At 43.6% G+C, this 15,037-nt stretch overlaps 1 protein-coding gene across 2 annotated transcripts in view; it reads right to left on the reverse strand.

The window, feature by feature from the left end:
• GABRA5 (gamma-aminobutyric acid type A receptor subunit alpha5) overlaps positions 1-822 on the reverse strand; it is a 55,159-nt gene extending 54,337 nt beyond the window's left edge. For both annotated transcript variants that reach the window (XM_035558102.1, XM_035558103.1), the window contains exon 1: positions 737-822. In XM_035558102.1, coding sequence (XP_035413995.1) covers positions 737-822 — 86 coding nt within the window. The remainder of the gene's footprint in view (positions 1-736) is intronic.
• Positions 823-15,037: the final 14,215 nt, after the last annotated feature.

The following is a 15,037-nucleotide window of genomic DNA, read 5'->3' on the forward strand; positions in this document are numbered from 1 at the left end:
CCAGAGCACTTGCTAAATGCTTCTTCGGGGCTCAGTGGCATAGTCTGATCTTGGAAAGTTCCTAAGATATCTTGTTTTAGGGAAAACACGTAAATAGAGGTTTTCTGTTTGTTTTGTGTGTGTGTTTTGAAGAACTACAGTAGGAGTACTTCTTCAATACAGTTTTCAGAATCTCACCATCAAGAAAGCACCCAAAGCAAAACTGAGGAAACAGAATTCCTTGCTATGCACCTCAGGGAAATGTAATTTCTAATTACTCTAGCAGGTTTCCAACTCAGCTGTCCTCCTGAGTGGCCACAATCTTACTCACTAAGAAGCCTGTACCAGCTAGGAGCATGCACTGGGTCCTGCTGCTGTTGCAGTCTTGCACTGCTGCCTGCAGCCTGCACCCACCAGGTGAGAGGGAACGTGTAAGCCCTCCTTGGTGCAACTACACCAGCAGCCAGTGTTGCAGCCCCCGGCCATGCCACGGCCAGTTCAGGGAGCTCAGCAGCTGAAGGCCCAGGCTGAATTTCCCCATCTCACCCCTGCAAAAGTGATATGAGCATAGGGAGCCGATAGGAGACAGCAAATTGGAGCAGGAAGGCAAACCGCTCCTTTTCTCCCGGCATCGGTACATTCAGATCAAATGCAAAGCTTGCTTGTTTTGTGCTGCTGCTCCACACCACATGGAGCCAAAGCTTTTCATTTCCTTCAAAAAGCCACAGCAGAAATTCAAACGCGATTGGCAACTTACCCGAAGTGGCTGGCTAAACTCATGGAAACGCAGAAGAGGAAGAAGTTTTTGATCATGATAAAGCCAGAGACCGTTCCATTGTCCATTCCAGAGGAGATGAGTAACGCAGGTGGTTGCTTTGGTAAAGGTGCAGCTGCTCACTTTGTTCTCACGCTGCAACAATACAAAAAAAAGAAAAATTATTACACGGACGAGCAGCAGGACAGCCGACTTCAGCTCGCACTGCATCTTCTGCTCTCAGTGTTTTTCACAAACTTCTCCAGGCTTATGTAAACATCATCTGTTTATGTAAAATTCTATATCTTCAAGGACATGTTTTACCTTCTGCTGACAGCAAACTGCAAAACAGGAAAAATTCTTAGTGGCCCAGTTTTCCTTTACATTCACTCGTCATGTAAGTAACTAAAGAAATATTCATCGCTTCCCAAATGCCAGTTTTGACCATTTACCTATTTCAACAACTTCCACACGCCTGCAAACCCCGGGCTGTGTGCAGCCTCCGCATCCCTTCGTTCCATCGCAATTTTTTCCCATTAAATACCCGGCTTCCCCTTCCAAAATCCCAGTTAAAATGCCAAGAAACACCTACTGCTTCTTGGAATTCACGCTGCTGATGCACGGCTTAGCAAAAAGAAGGGGGGGGGTGAGGGGTGTAAAAAAGTGACCTTCCTCCCAAAGGCACATAAACCTCATGCTAGCACCAAGAATGCCAGTAACGTTGCTGCTCCAGCGACCGCTGCTTCTCGGATACCTGCCTCAGCCACCAGATCACCAATTTCAGCATCGTGCACTAACGTTTGCCTCCATGCCCTATTAAAGAAAAAAAAAAAAAAAAAAAAAAGGCAAGCAAAAGCAAAATAAATAAATAAATAAATAAAAAACCCGGAGGGCAGCCGCCTGGATTTTCCACCTGCACCCTGCGCCCACCGGCAGCAACTCGCTCTCCCCTCCCGGCCCAGAGCCAAAGACGCCAAACCCAAAGATGCCAAACCCAAAGATGCCAAACCCAAGGATGCCCAAGCCAAAGGTGCCCAAGCCAAAGATGCCAAGGATGCTAAAGCCGAAGCCGAGCCACCCCCGCGCTGCCCCGCGGTGGGTCCCACTCGCTCCGCTCCGCGCCGGGGGGACGCGGCCGCTGCTCTCCCGCACGGCACCTGCCCGCCCGCGACCCCCGACTTTTTCCCTCCTTTCCCATCCCTTCCCTTCCCTTCCCCTCCTTCCAATCCCTTCCCCTCCCTTCCCTTCCCACCCCTTCCCCTCCCCGCCGCCGAAGTTTGCCGCGGCCGTGCGCCGGCCCGTCGGGGCTGGGGGTCCCGGCTCTTACCGGCCGCCCGCGGGGGGCTGGTCGAGGGCGAAGGGGGGCGGCGTCGGCCCCAAAGTTGCGGCGCGGAGCGGGAGCGCCTCCGCTGCCTCTCCCGCCGCTGGCAGGCGCGGCCCCGCCGCAGCGCCGCGCCCGCGCCCGCACCGCCCCCGCGCGCAGCCCGGCGGCGGGAGCGCGGGTCGGTGCGCGGGGGGCGCGCACCCCCGGACCCCCTTCCCGGGGTCGCTCCTGGAGATGGGGACCGTCCACCGGCCGGGGAGCGCGGTGGTACAAGGGCGGGCGAGGCAGCGGGCAGCTCCCTATGTACCCATAGACATACCCATAAACACGTATAGACACTTACATCCGTGCCCACAACATGAGTATATCCATAGACATCCCCCTATATGCATATAGACACATATATCCGTGCCCACAACACGGATATATCCATAGTTATCCCCCTATATATGTATAGACACATATATCTATGCCCACAACATAGATATACCTGTAGATATCCCCCTATGTATGTATAGACACATATATCCGTGCCCGCATCCTTTCCCACAGCCAGTGGACCCGAGCTATGCCATCCCAGGTCTTAAATGGAGAAGCTGAGATTTGTGTGCCCACTCTCCTTTGGCGCACTCGTTGCTTTGCAAGCACTGGTGTTTCAGGAGGCCTGTGGTAATTCGGGGTTTGGTTCTGTAGGAAAAGGGGTGAGTTGCTTTGACACCTCGACACAGGCAGCGTTACACTTAGTACCTGCTCAAGCTCAGGCTGCTCACAGAGAATCGTAGCATCATAGCATCATCAAGGTTGGAAAAGACCTCCAAAATCATCTGGTCCAACCGTCCCCCTACCACCAGTATTGCCCACTAAACCATGTCCCTAAGAGCAGAGCAGCTGGTGTGTTTTGACCCATCCAAAGGATGCGACGAGTGCATCATGGTTCCAAAGGATGCGACGAGTGCATCATTGTTCCTGTTTCCCTGTATTCTTTGAAGTGCGTGCAACACTTTGTAGCATGCACCTTATGTAGGATAAAAGTGATTTAAATGTGTACTGCTAAGACTGTACTTTGAATTAATACTCCAAACTCAGTTATTAAATGAGATAATGTCTAACTTTCGGGCAACTTTATGGACCAATGAAGCATGTGTTTTTCTTATATCCATTAAAAAACTCTGAAAAATTAATCCCACCAACAAAATCAGTGTCGAATCTGTAGCTCATTGCCACCAATGGTGCTGCTATACATACACCTGGTTCATGGTCTGCACAACGAGTTGAAATTTGGTCCTTATGAATTCAAATCTTAATTTTTTTGGTTATATGTGCTGCTTAGCTGTGTCTGGATTTTCAAGCAATGCGTGATCCTGAATGCAGAGCCAATGACATGTGCTGTTCCCCGGTGCTCCTCAGTGACTTCAGTAAATACGAAGTTGTGAATGAATGCTGCTATCAGAAGCGCTTTCTGCATGCTTAAAAATATCTAAGTAACATGAAGCGGCAGTACTTTCTCACGATAATATTCTTGCCTAGGAGGGCTTAAATCAGATTTTTTACAGTGCTTTGATTTCTAGTGCAAACTATTTATATCTCTGTATAGGTGACGTTGTAAAAATATGTTATCTTTAAATAATTTTAGGAAAGAAAGACGGAGAAGTATTGGCCTAGAAATTCCCTCTGAGCGGGTGGGAGCTGCACGCTCTTCCGCTGCTTGCTCCGGTTCGAGGAGCCGCGCGTCATTTCTTCTAACTCGCCGGAGCTTCTCCTCAAAGCCATATGCTGCGGATTCACTTCATAAAAACGAAGGGAGAAGAAAGCATTTAAGTCTCCAGGACGCGAAACAGCAACAAAAATGTTAGACCACACATTGGCTTCAGTTTACAGGGGAAAATAAAAATAAAAATAAAAATAAAAATAAAAATAAAAGGGAAAAAAATGGGAAAAAAATAAAAAATAAAAAAGGAAAAGCTCCTCCCGCAGCGAAACGGGGAATCTGACGAATACCCTCTGAATTTAGGGTGCGCCCAGTCGACCCCCCGGCTTGCCAGAGCCCTGCTGCGGCCCCCGAAGGGCCGCCAGGGGGCGGCCCCGCTCCACCGCACCCCGCTCGGGGCTGGGAAGGGAACGGTGCTCCCACGGAGCCGGCAGAGCGAGGGGCTGAGGCTGGGGGTTCCTGGCAGCATTTGTCTGTTTCTTTTTTTTTTTTTTTTTTTCCTATAGTCTTCTGTATGGCAACAGCGTAATGCAGACCTGGTCCGGTTTGCCAGCTAATTATAGCTAATGACGTGGTGTCTCTGACACGCGTTGTTTATAACGCAAGGTATTAACTCCCGGGCAAAGGTCCCTTCTCGAGAGCTTGTTAGACATTACTTGTGTAGGTTTTCTAATTGGATCCCTGCAGGATGGTGGCTTTGACCCGTGCTGTTACAAGCCATAAAGAGATCTTTGCTTTGAAGGCTACGGCATTGTGCGTGTCCACCGCCGTGTGCTTTTCCAGGCACTCCCCTGTGATTCACACTGACCCTATTTGTATTCTTCCCCTCCTTGTTCAGTTTTAAAGGATGTGTTGAATCTAGTATGTGAAATAATTGCTTTTTATTGTGGTCAAGGATATTTTTCTTTTCTGTGCTGGTGTTTAGCAAAAGCTGGTGTAGCCTTCAATAAGCCATTTCATACTGTGATTTTCTTCAATATTAAGAGAAGTTTTGCATGGTACCTCTCTGAGATTTCTCCTCCCCCATCATTAAGTAATGTAGCTTATTTGCTGAAATGAGTGCATGTGAGCTAGATCACTCTTTATATTGGGAAAAAACAAACAAACAAACAAACAAACAAACAAAAACAGCATAGGCAAATTGTGCTGTGATTTTTCCCATGACACGAGGGACCACCTGCACACTGGGGAGCTCACCAGGAAATGTGCACCAAGTCCTAACGCTGTGACGCTTCGTGCTGGGAGGTAGCTGGTTTCTCCAGCAACCACAGGCAGCTCCGTCAGGGACCAAGCCATTCCTTCTCCTCCCTGCAGAGCTACAGAAAGCTCCCAAAGTTGCACGGAGGTGTGATGTGCTGTGGGCACTGACCCAAGCAGTAGGCTCCTAGCAGGCATTCTCTACCACCAACGTTTCACTGGGGATATCAGGTGGAGAGGGCTGCCTGTTTGCTTGAGATCTTCTGGCGTTGGGCCTCTTAGCCAAGACTCCTCAAAAGGCAGTACTCGGAACCGTGATTTTGGTGATACGAATCCTTTCCCAACAGAGAGCAGTCTGAATTCATCAGTCGTCGCACGAACTAGCCATCAGCTAATACTGGTCATTCTCAACACAGAGGCTGAAGGAAGGGTGGAAGCCTCGTTTCCACTCCCATTTTTCTCAGTATCCCTACGGTTCACAGGCAAGTGGTTTCTGCTCATCCCTGGTGAGACCCACAGGTGGTACTGGGTGCAGTGCTGGCCTCCCCCATACAAGAGACATGGACGTACTGGAGAGAGCCCAGCAGAGGGATAAGAAATTGGTGAGGGGACTGGAGCTTCTGTCTTACGAGGAGAGGCTAAGAGAGCTGGGGCCATTCAGCCTGGAGAAAGGGAGGCTCGGGAGAATCTTATCCACGTGTATAAGTACCTGATGGGAGGCAATGAAGAAGAGGGAGCTGCACTCTGCTCAGTGGTGTTGACATGGGGCAATGGGCACAAATCTAAAATTGTGAAATTCCATCAGACACTTTTACTATGAGAATGGTCAAACAGCAGCACAAGCTGCCCAGAGAGGCTGTGGAGTCTCCATCTGTGGAGATGTCCCAGACCCGACATGAACAGCCTGTTGCAGCTGGCCCTGCCTGGCCCTGCCACCAGCCACCCTGTGGCCCCATGACGAGGAAACGGCGTTATCCTGGGAAACACTCTATTACTCTTCCCAAAATGGTATCTGGTAGTGAAATGATATAAATAAACTCAGTGACGTGAGAGAGATCAAGCCTGATAGATTTTGAAGCATTTTCTGTACTTCCGAATGATAAGAAAGGATACTAAAAGCTTTTTTTTTTTTTTTTTTTCCCTCTCTCCCCCCTTGTGGATGCCCTCTCTACGATGCTGTGGACACCTGTAAAACACAATCAGTCCATTACTCTTGTCTGTCAGGCCATGCTGCAGACAAAGCTGCATTTAGGACCCGGTGTTTTGTTTGGTTATTTCATGCTTAGCATCCCGGTGGCAATAGAGAGTTACTTAATGGAGCTTTGTGAAACACAGCTGGGCGCAGCGTAACACTGGGGAGGACTGCTTGGAGACAGAGTTGGACCCCTTTTGTGTGACAGAATGTATCAGAGGTACCATGGGGAGAAAGAGGCACGACTGCCCTCCCTGCCCCAGCAAAACTCTAGCTGGCTGTGAGAAGGGATGCCTTTAGAAAGCAGCACTGATGCTTCTGTCTGCTATTTGTTGCAATTCCCAAATCTGCAGGTTTAAAGGTCTAAAAACTTCATCTGAGGCTAATCCTCAGTGGGTTGCACACATTCAGTTTAAAAAAAGAACAAAAGGCTGCATTTTCTGCTCATCAGTTCATCCTCTCTGTTGTGGCCAAGCTACGCTCCAACCCATTTCTACATGTTAGACTAACAGCTGAGCGAACATTGAGCGTGTGCCTGAACACTGCTGTCATGGATTTATAGGATGCCCTGAGCTTCACAGTGTTTCAGGAAGTCAGACTGGGCATTATACCTTACAGAGGTATGGGATAAGAACAGCCCTATTTCTCAAAAGTAGCTGGCAAGAAATGTAAATGAGTTTGGACCTGTATTAGACACTTTGTCCCATTAGACATGGGAAATGATATGTAGAGGCAACTCTCCCCCTGCCATGGGAGTGGAGAACATTTCCAACATTTTCCAGTCTATTGTAATGTTTTAAACCCTTGGATTAGAGCATTAAAGCATAGATTGCCTGTTACTTACAACGGCATCCCTGTCGTTCTGCACCCGCACCCCCCTTCTTTTCCCCAAAACCTACCTTGCCGTCTGACTCCTTACCAATCCCCTCCCCCTTCCAGCTCCGTTCTTCCTGCAGACTAGCCCATCTGGCCCAGATTTACAGTTAAGTGTCACTAGTCAGTCAGGAGCATTGGGCCAGGGCCAAAGGTGGAGCTCAGGCCCTGCACTGGCCCCTCGGGGCCTTTTTGGGGAAGCTCTGAGCACAGGCATGTTCCCATCGCTCACTCGTGTCAGTCCAGCTTGCCGATGAGACAGCCCTTTTCTCCTCTGCCCTGGAAAAGAGGCACTTTCCTTTACACCAGTGGACAGCAATGCAAAGAGAGAGTGTGGGGTCAAACCTGCTCATGGGTGGTTTTCACATGAAAGAGCTGAGGTGTTATCCACATTTCTGCCAGGTTCAGATGAGAAATCCTCTCCCTGTTCATGCAGAGCCTACTGAAGCCTGCTCTTCAGATTTCAAGTCAAAGGGATTTGCAATGTGTGCCACATCAACAACTGATAGTTCATTGTCCCAGTTTGGGGGAGAGAAGGGGCCACCCAGCAGCAGTCCCATCCTATATCCTGAAATTCCCAGGCAATTGCCTGAGCATCTTCCACTGCTCCAGAATTTAAGTTTTAGGCACGAAATACATAAACCCTACTTTTGCATATAAAGCCGTAATAATGCAAAGGATGAGTAAGTGTTCTTCTAAACATGTAAAATGCTTGTGACTAATGTGTTCAGCTAGATTATGCTAAACACTGGTGATACATGCTTACATCTAAAATGTTGCAGTTTTCTGTGTATGCTTAGATATTTTTACTGCACACAAGTGGGCATTGAATAAGAAAGCTTCTGAGCTGAGACTTCATGATCCTATAATATATAAAATATCTTTAGTTAATTTCTTCAAAATGGCTAAATTTGCTGGTTAGTATTTTAGCTGACTAGAGTAGCAGTTATGGCTATACTTGAAAAATAATGGGCCGTTAAGGTAGCACTGTATTTCATCGTTAAGGCCTCAGTCCTCCCGTCTGGTGGTTCAGGTTCATCTTTTCTGTAAGTATCACAGCACATGGTGCACTTCTTGAGAGGACAGAGTACACCTTCAGCTATACACGTGACCAGAAAAACAACTGACTCTGTATTCTGAAGCATCTAAGAAAGCATTTTATGGAGAATAACCACAGTGATTCAGATTCATACATATGATTCATTAAGAAAGATTAATCAGGCTTAAACTAGAGGATACAAGTTGTACATCAATATTCAAGGTTTTATGCATACACTACTATACATGTAATTCCTTCATAGCAAGAAGGAGAGAACAAATCTTAGAGGGAACAACACAAAAATCATTGAAATGAGATGGACAGACTGATGTTGATAAATTCCTCATTAGGCATTTATTCAAGCATCCATAATAGATGGAAGGGGAACGTACAATATAGGACTGAAGTAACATAATGTACTTAGTGATGTTACGAACAGAGTATGTGAAGTTTAGAAATTGGTTAAATACAGACAATTTTATTATATGTACATATGGATGTATGGATATCTCTGTCATATTTAGGTTATAAACTATAAATATTTATGCCTATTGATACTTATTTGTACATAACAAATCTACCTGTCATCTGGGTTTTGGCTATGTAAATGCTAAGATAAGATTGGATTAGCATATTTTAAGTTGTTTTGATGAACTCACATCTTTTTTGCCTGCTATAGTTGCCATACGTACTGCATTTCTCTGTGTTGTTTGTACGTGCACTGGGCATATTGACAGAATTCATTATTTCTGTCTGTGATCAACACAGGTAGCTGTCAAAGATACCAGCAAATATTAGTTTCCACTCTTGTAAAATTTTATAAATGCTTTCAAGTCACCCTGTAATGATTCATAGTAATAATTAGCTGCTGCTACAAAAAATACATTAATGCATACCATTTGGAAAGCTGTAGACACAACTTACATTTATTTTAGGATTTGCAATATAGTGCTTTTCAGGCTGAATTTATTGGCAAGGGTTAGGTGGGAATAAATGTTCTCAGCACTTCCAAATCCCATTAAAGCTGACTTCTGTTATATAAAGTGCTATAATTAATAAAATTTCAAGAAAAATTAGTTTTTAAATGGTTCGATCTAGAATTACCAGTTACAGAAAACAGAAAGAGCTGGGGAAAAAAAAAAATAATAATAACCCCAAAATGCCCTGTTTTGGAAAAGATATTGGTAGGGATTTCACAGTGATCTACATATCACATTACAGGATGATAAATATTAATGATTGAACTATATACCACAACAATGCAGGTGATGTCAGTCCTACAGCTTTGTGTGAAATCCTTTTGTCAGTTACAATGCACAAGAATTCATAAAATATACAAATTATAGCATATATTATGTTTATCAGTCAATAAGCCAGATCTTCATGTACTACAAATTCGTTTAAGTGAAGGGCAGTGGAACTAAGTCCATACATCACCTGAGGTTATGCCTTGAGTGTGACCCAATAACTATGAGTCAGTCAATGAAAATTTGCCGAAAAATGAGATTTGAGCAAATATTAAGTAGAGGTTTCTTTTTCCTTTATTTTTTTTTCTTTTTTTTTTTTTAATTTATTCAATAAAACATGCAGGTGGCTTGCTCATGAAAAAACTGCACAGCAGTCTAAAATCTGGCAGTTGAATTAGCCACAAGGGGGTGGGGGGTGGGGTGGGGGAAGTAGACTACTACACTGGAGATACACTGGAGATATTAAGCATTTTGGTTTTGATACTTCTAAAAAAAGTTGGAAGCAGTTTGGGATGGAAGAGAATATTGGCACAAAAATAGTTAAGAACAGCTGTGAGGAACTGGCATGCAACCCATGCTAAAGATATTCCCTTTGGTCATGAGAAACACAGATCAACCCTTTGCTATGGGCAGGCATTATCTCTTTGGACTTAGGGAACTTCGTATGGGTGTTCCTTGTTCCTCTCCTGGCAAACCGTTCCACTTCTACAGAACTGATTAAGTTTTCAGTGGGTCAGCTGTCCAGTGGAAATGAACACCTGCGGACCAGCCCTCAACCTCCAGCAGCTTTCCTTGGCCACTTCTGCTGTAGTTTTGGAAGGAAGTAAAGGGGCATGAGGGCAGGAGGGACAGCATGGCACACTCTCTCCAGGTCCCCGGGCTGCAAAAATAGGTATCAGGATCACAAAGTACATCCCAGAAGCCCTGCATTGATACACTCATGGTGTCTGGCCTTGCTTTGAAGCCCACACCCACTCCACGAGATGCAAATTTTGGAGAAACGGTACTACTTGTGTAAGCAAGATGAGCTGGATTTATCACCATGTCTTTCACACCTTCAGCTACTGAAAACTAGTGCATTAGATTCAAATCTCCAGCTGTACATTTGAATGGATGTCAGACAGTTGGCCAATTGTATACAAGAAACTTTACCTACTTGTCTAAGCAGCATCACTTGTGGATTCAGAGAGCTAACACCCAGACTAATTTTAGCATCTCTATGTTCACAAGATAGCAGCCAGAAAGTGGGAATGGTCAATGAACCTACCATCTCAGGTGAACAGACGAGGATCAAAAGGATAGCTTCAAAGAGAAAAAAGTGAACTAAATAAAAGATGACTGCTGGAGTGATTGCAGTTTGATCTACTGGTGTTTTCCCAGTTTGCTAAAGAGACACAAAACAAGAACTACCAAATGTGAATCAGTTGCTTTTGGTGTAGAGAGCACTGGGGCAGAAACCTGGACATGCTCAAGACAGCAGGAGGGAATGAGTTTCAGGTGAATAATCCAAGAAAGGAGACCTCGAGCCTGTCAGTAGATTTTCCACTCTAAATGTGTTTTATCATAAAGCACCATTTTGAAATCAAATCATGGTGCGTGTAAAACAGCTTTTTGAGTTCCAGCATCGTTGCTTGGGGAAAGCGAGTTTGCTTTCCTGCCCATCCTGCCCATCCTGGCACCGCCAGCACCCCAGTCACTAAGGCATTCACCCAGAGGTGGGTCGACCAGGTTCAAGACCCTTTTGTAAACACTTGTCTCAAGTATTAGTTTCTTAACGTGATGATAAACCCATTACTCTGGCAGCTTACTATTAACTGTGTGTCTTATTTCATGGATGACCAGCTTGGGCTGCCCAAGGCTTATAGAGCAAAGATGAGCACTTACAGTGGTAGACGAAGCTGGTGAGAGCTGCAGTTTCTCAGCACCTCCTACAAGGCAGTGCAGTCTCCAGTAATGTGCATAGGGTTGCAAGCCGTGAATTTTAATCCTTACTCTGCCACTAATTCACTGTGTAGCTCCAGGCAAGTCCCTATCTCTTCAGCTGTAAAATGGGAATAATAATAATGGTCTCCTATCTTTCGACAATGATAAATTCATCTGTGTTCTTGAGGCATGCAAATACTACAGCGATGAGTGGCCCAGAAAAGACCAGGAAAAAATGAGTAATTCTGTATTTACTGCAGGCTTTGGGTATGCAGTAAATAAGGCACTACTAACTGACTGGTGAAGATTACTTTTCCAAGTAGCTGGTTATTCAGTAGGTGCCATGTAATCAGTACTTACTTATCCTGTGTAATGAATGATAAAGGGTTCTCTGGAAAAAATTAAAAAAAAAAAAAAGGCAAAATACATTTGAAAAAAAAAAAGCTTAATACTGATGTACAGGAAAGCACATTTAGGATTTCATCGTCCATTCAGATTATAGTGTTCTCCGACTTTAAAGCACTTGATTTTGGCAGCCATCATAACATACTTCTAAGGCAATTGTCTTCTGTGCCGGCATGTGAATAGGTCTGTAACTTGCACCTTGCCACAAGAGCTTTACTCAAAAATAGCATTTTGACTGTGCAAATGTATCCGTTCTTCATGTGCAATTATTTTTGTCTGAAAAATAGGAGAAACAAATGGCCTTATTTAAATTTTATTTTATTCCTTCTTAATACCTGTTCTGATGACACAATCTCTTTCCTGTTTCAATATTGCATTTTTTTCTGGATTCTCAGATCACTTACAGCGTAGGCAACCTATTTGATTTCTTCACGCTTTGTATAAAAAGGGATCTTCTTTCAACAAATTGATTTTTGCCATTAAAAAACAGCAAGGAAAATAATGAAGACCACTGTACCCAGTGGTTTGCTTACACTTCAAGTCAGACTTTATTAGACCAGTCTGACCATGTTTAATCTTCAATTTAACTGCTTAGTAGACCATTGCTATCACATCTGCGAAAAGCATGTGCAATACACAAAACAAGCTGCCAAATGTCCCTTCACAATTACATCATTCAGAGATCTGTATGGTCGTTCTCTGTTTTGTATTTGTGTATACGATGTGTCATTGCAGCAGTCCCCTGACAGGGCTCATTTAAGTACAGTCAGAGTCATGTTTACTTTTCTATATATGAGGAGATCTAAACTCTGCCAAGACAGAACTTGCACAGATTTGTTGGGCTTATTTCTGCCCCATTTGTTGATGCTAGATTTAAAATTTGGACTTATCAAATTAGAATTGTGATATCTGAAGTAGTCTTGACATAAAGGGGAATCATCCACTGCATAATACTTACAGCCTTTCAATGTGTCTAATAAAGGAATATGCTTTATTGAACTCTAATTCTACACATTTCTAGACATTTACTTGATTTTCTTATCTGTGATATCTGAGAGCTACTTGAGATAATAGGAACATACTATATAAAATAGAACAATATATGACCCTAAAGAAAAATTTTAAAGGATGTCTTTAAAGCATTTCTTCTTGCTATTTATATTGAGAATCTTCATGAGGAAATATTCTGGAGCAAATTATTTCCATAAATGTCTTCTTCCATGTCCTGATCTTATGAACTGTGCACATGATTCATTCTGGCCATGTGAATTTGTTGCAACTGAACCCACATGCAAAGTTAGTGCTGTGATTAACTCAGTAGAAAGATGTTTGCAACAATCTCCCTCAGGTTTCTACTTTCCACTTTACAAACAGTGCTACCAGTGATGAGCAGAATACAAACAATAGGCACAAAATTATTGTCAGGGATGGCTGCTACCTCTAGTCACTTATGAATTAAACATCTGTTGTCTCACACTGAAAACGTTTTAAGAACATTTTGCATATGAAAAGGATGACTGTAAAAGAGATTTCAGTGAAGAAATCTCTAGGTTGTTCTAAACACAGAAGCCTTGCTGCTCAGTAAAAGTCTGCCAGAGGTACATCACCCTTTGCGTTGCTGCCTGATAGAATCCGATGGCCTAAATTTCTTTTAATATATTTTGCTTAATGTTCCTATTGGCTAGTTTCACATCTTCAGATATACCTAGATATAAGAAAACACAGGAAAATAAGTAGAGTGGGGATCATCTGAACATGAGTTTTCATCTAGGCTCCCTCATGACAGAGAGGCCAGTTGAAAATACCCATTCCCTTCAACCACTCATTATGATACTCAGTGGAAAAAGCCTCCTACCACAGAAAAATCCTGGAAAACTAGGAAAAAAATAGGAAAAAAAATCTAGAAAAAAAAAAAAGGAAGAAAAAATAATAGGAAAACTAGGGCCACAAATAATGCTGCTGTTGTGAGGTAGGGGACGAACATGACTGCAACAAGCAGAATTTCAGCAAGAACCATGCTAAATATAAAGAATTCAGTGCTGGGATATATCAGAATGATTGTAACCTGGCTGTAGCTGGAGTTAAAACTCATGTCTTCCTGGAACAGCACCCTGATGCTTGAAATCAAAACCAATTTGTACCTGTGATGTCTGTTTCTTGGTGTCAGGGAAAGAGATTAAGGAGAAAGAGACATCCTTCACATCATGGAATGTACTTTGAAAAGGTCACAGTGAGACCAGAGAAAAACCTGAATGGAGGGAGGTTGGACCGTATATCACCACTGCAGGGCTGGTTGCAATGCAGAACTGTGAGCCAGTACCACAAGCATAAGAATGATGTCTAAACCCAACACAATCTGTGGTGGCAAGCAGTGGCCATGCAACAATGTGTTTTTTTTTTTTCTTTTAATTTTTTATTTAACCCAGCTATGACTGCACACAGGTTGATGTTTTGAAGACTGGATTTTACTCTCAAAAGGAGCTTATGCTGGTTTTTTTGTTTGTTTGTTTTGTGTGTGTGTGTGTGTGTGTGTGTGTGTGTTTGTTGAGACACACTGAGATAGTTGAGGGTGTCTGGAGGCCACTCACGTGACAGCAGGGAAACCTGAGCAATGTGCCCCATTACATAGGAAGACTGAACCATTCAGATTTCCCATCTTTTTGGAAAAAAAAAAAAAAAAGAACAGATATGGCTGCTACTACATGGCTCTTAGGCCTTCAGATGCCTGCATAAATAATAGAAATCTTCCCTGCTATTCTCTCTATTGCATGTAGATGCTCCATGGTATTGGTCACTTTGGCTTGGGCGGTTGCTAAAGTGGGTCATTTCAGTTCAGTCTATTATTTTATTTTTCATTTTCCTCCAATCTTTCCTTATATCTATTTCCCCAGTGGCTGAAAGATTAACGATTAACCTCCCATTAGGGAGGCACAAGAAGATGGCTGCAGCATTATTTATTTATTATTCTTTTTCTTAGCTGGAAATTGAATAATCGAATCCCTATTTAAGACCCTTCTAATAAAAATGTCAGTTATCACAAACTAAATGTTCTTTAATAGTACCAGTACATAGCTAGCCAGTAGAGCAGAACAGCAAGAGGGGAAAAAAGCAAACTCAGGTTTAGAATTGTGCATATCTACACATGGAAACAGAAAAGCACCTTACAAAGATGAATGGATAAATCCTCAGTGTACCCTGGGATATGGTCAAGTCTTTCTGAGTAACAGGAGGGAAATATTAACAAGGATGGCTATGTGGTTTGATAGAGCCAAAATTTAAGATGTCCTAGATGTGAGATAAATGCTTCTATTTGTAAAATCTTCTGACTTCTCTTAACGAACATATGAAATAAAAGCCCTAAAATATCCCATGTTGACCATGTCTCCTAGCAGATGG

The sequence above is a fragment of the Cygnus atratus genome, chromosome 1 (genome assembly GCF_013377495.2).
Source record: "Cygnus atratus isolate AKBS03 ecotype Queensland, Australia chromosome 1, CAtr_DNAZoo_HiC_assembly, whole genome shotgun sequence".
Taxonomy (NCBI): domain Eukaryota; kingdom Metazoa; phylum Chordata; class Aves; order Anseriformes; family Anatidae; genus Cygnus; species Cygnus atratus.